The sequence below is a fragment of the Gekko japonicus genome, unplaced genomic scaffold (genome assembly GCF_001447785.1).
Source record: "Gekko japonicus isolate JY-2015 unplaced genomic scaffold, Gekko_japonicus_V1.1 scaffold312, whole genome shotgun sequence".
In the NCBI taxonomy this organism is placed as follows: Eukaryota; Metazoa; Chordata; class Lepidosauria; order Squamata; family Gekkonidae; genus Gekko; species Gekko japonicus.
This window is the reverse complement of record NW_015176460.1, coordinates 256,826-258,698: the sequence shown is the minus strand read 5'-3', so window position 1 is coordinate 258,698 and position 1,873 is coordinate 256,826. Positions and strand designations below refer to the sequence as shown.

Genomic DNA, 1,873 nt, shown 5'->3' with positions numbered 1-1,873 from the left:
CTCCTTTTAAACATAACCGGGCTAATGTAGCCACGCCTATTTACAAATAACAACCAATGAGATTGCTAGAATAAAGACCAATGGGAGTCTTTCCCTCCTAGGGAATGGTATCGTTCTGATTGGTCGCTGTTACGAAGCGACCAATAGGAAGTTCGCTCAGAGGAGCCCTGGTCTGGCTCGAAGCTTAACATGGGAGTCCTATGAGGTGATTCATGTAATCATTTCAATACATTACAATTCCTCCCCCCTAAGTTAAGACATCATCCCAAATGTTTTATTATTTACAAACATGCAATCAACCTTTGTACATCAGTTATTCCAACAGTATTTACACTCATAGTCCTTCAGATAAGTCGGCATTTGCCGCGAACGCTGGGACCTGCGGAGCGGTGCAGGCTCCACGGGCAGACAAGGTTGTGGGTCAGAGTGGGGTTCACTACAGCCTGGATCAGGCACAGACTCGACTGGGATTTCAGCCCCGCACACAGGGTTCTGCCCTGACTCGGGGACAGTACCGGGCCTTTCGGTACTCACCGCCTGCTCTGGGGGTGTCCACTCGACATCAGGGGATTCAGCCGTCGGAGAGTCAGCGCTGTCCCTAGCCCAACGTCTCCTTAACTGATCTATGTGGCGCCGCCATATTCGACCGTCAGCTAACTGCACCACATACATTCGAGTACCCACAGAGTCGGATATAACCCCAGGAAGCCACAAGTGCCCGTTTGCATAATTTCGTGCGAAAACCTTGTCCCCTTTTTCAAACATGCGCACCTTCGGTTGCGCAGTGGTACGCTCGGACTGATCTTCTGTGAGGTCTGGGTGCATTCGGTTCAAACGGGTCGTGAGTCTCCGCCCCATTAACAATTCGGCCGGACTACGGCCTGTAGCACTACAGGGGGTGGTGTGCTGCAGCAAAAGAAAGGAGCCCAGCCTCTGGCTCCAGTCCCCTTCGTCCATTTTACCCAGGGCCTCTTTGGCCGTCCTGACCATCCGTTCGGCTTGGCCATTAGATGCCGGATGGAAAGGGGCCGAAGTCATTTGGCGTATGCCATTACTCGTGAGGAAGAGCCTAAATTCCTCAGACACAAATTGAGGCCCGTTGTCACTGACGATGACGTCAGGCAACCCGTGGGTGGCAAAAAGTCGGCGGAGCGCATGGATCACAGCAAGTGATGTGGTCGATTTCATATGCACGACCTCCAGCCATTTGGACATAGCGTCCACCACAATTAGGAACATTTGCCCTTGGAGAGGGCCAGCAAAATCTATATGCAATCTGGCCCAGGGTTTACCAGATGACTCCCAGCCTTGGGGTGTAGCTTGTGGGGGATCGGGTCTGACTTGCTGGCATTTGGGACACCCTCGTACCCATTCTTCGATCTCTTTGTCCAGCCCCGGCCACCAGACATACCCTCTGGCCAACGCTTTGGTGTGTACCATACCGGGGTGACCCTCGTGCAGCGACTCTAACACTCTCGTCCTGAGTTTGTCAGGAACCACCACCCTGTTCCCCCATAATACACAGCCCTTAGAAATGGATAGTTCATTTTGACGGCTTTTGTAAGGGCCGAACTCCGGTTCAACGCTTCCAACCGGCCACCCCCTCCAAACCCAGTTTAATACTCGGGACAGCACGCTATCCTTGGCCGTGTGTGCTGCAATGTCCCTGGATGATACCGGGGGTCGAGGAAGCTCCTCAATTGCCAAGACCTCACAGGCGGGGGCAGGGTCTGCGCCAATGTCCGGCACCGGGCACCGGCTGAGGGCATCCGCATGCCCAATCGCTTTCCCAGGCCGGTGCTCTAAGTCAAAATCATAAGCCTGCAAAAATATCGCCCATCTAAGCATGCGTGGGGACATGATGTTTGGCAAT

At 53.4% G+C, this 1,873-nt stretch overlaps 1 protein-coding gene across 1 annotated transcript; it reads right to left on the bottom strand.

Moving 5' to 3' along the window:
* Window positions 1–807: 807 nt before the first annotated feature.
* LOC107123693 (uncharacterized protein K02A2.6-like) lies at window positions 808–1,659 on the bottom strand (the record flags this gene model as incomplete). Its single annotated transcript, XM_015426995.1, has 2 exons — window positions 808–853; window positions 956–1,659. Coding segments are annotated over 2 exons (750 nt in total), but the record flags the coding sequence as incomplete, so codon positions are not given.
* Window positions 1,660–1,873: the final 214 nt, after the last annotated feature.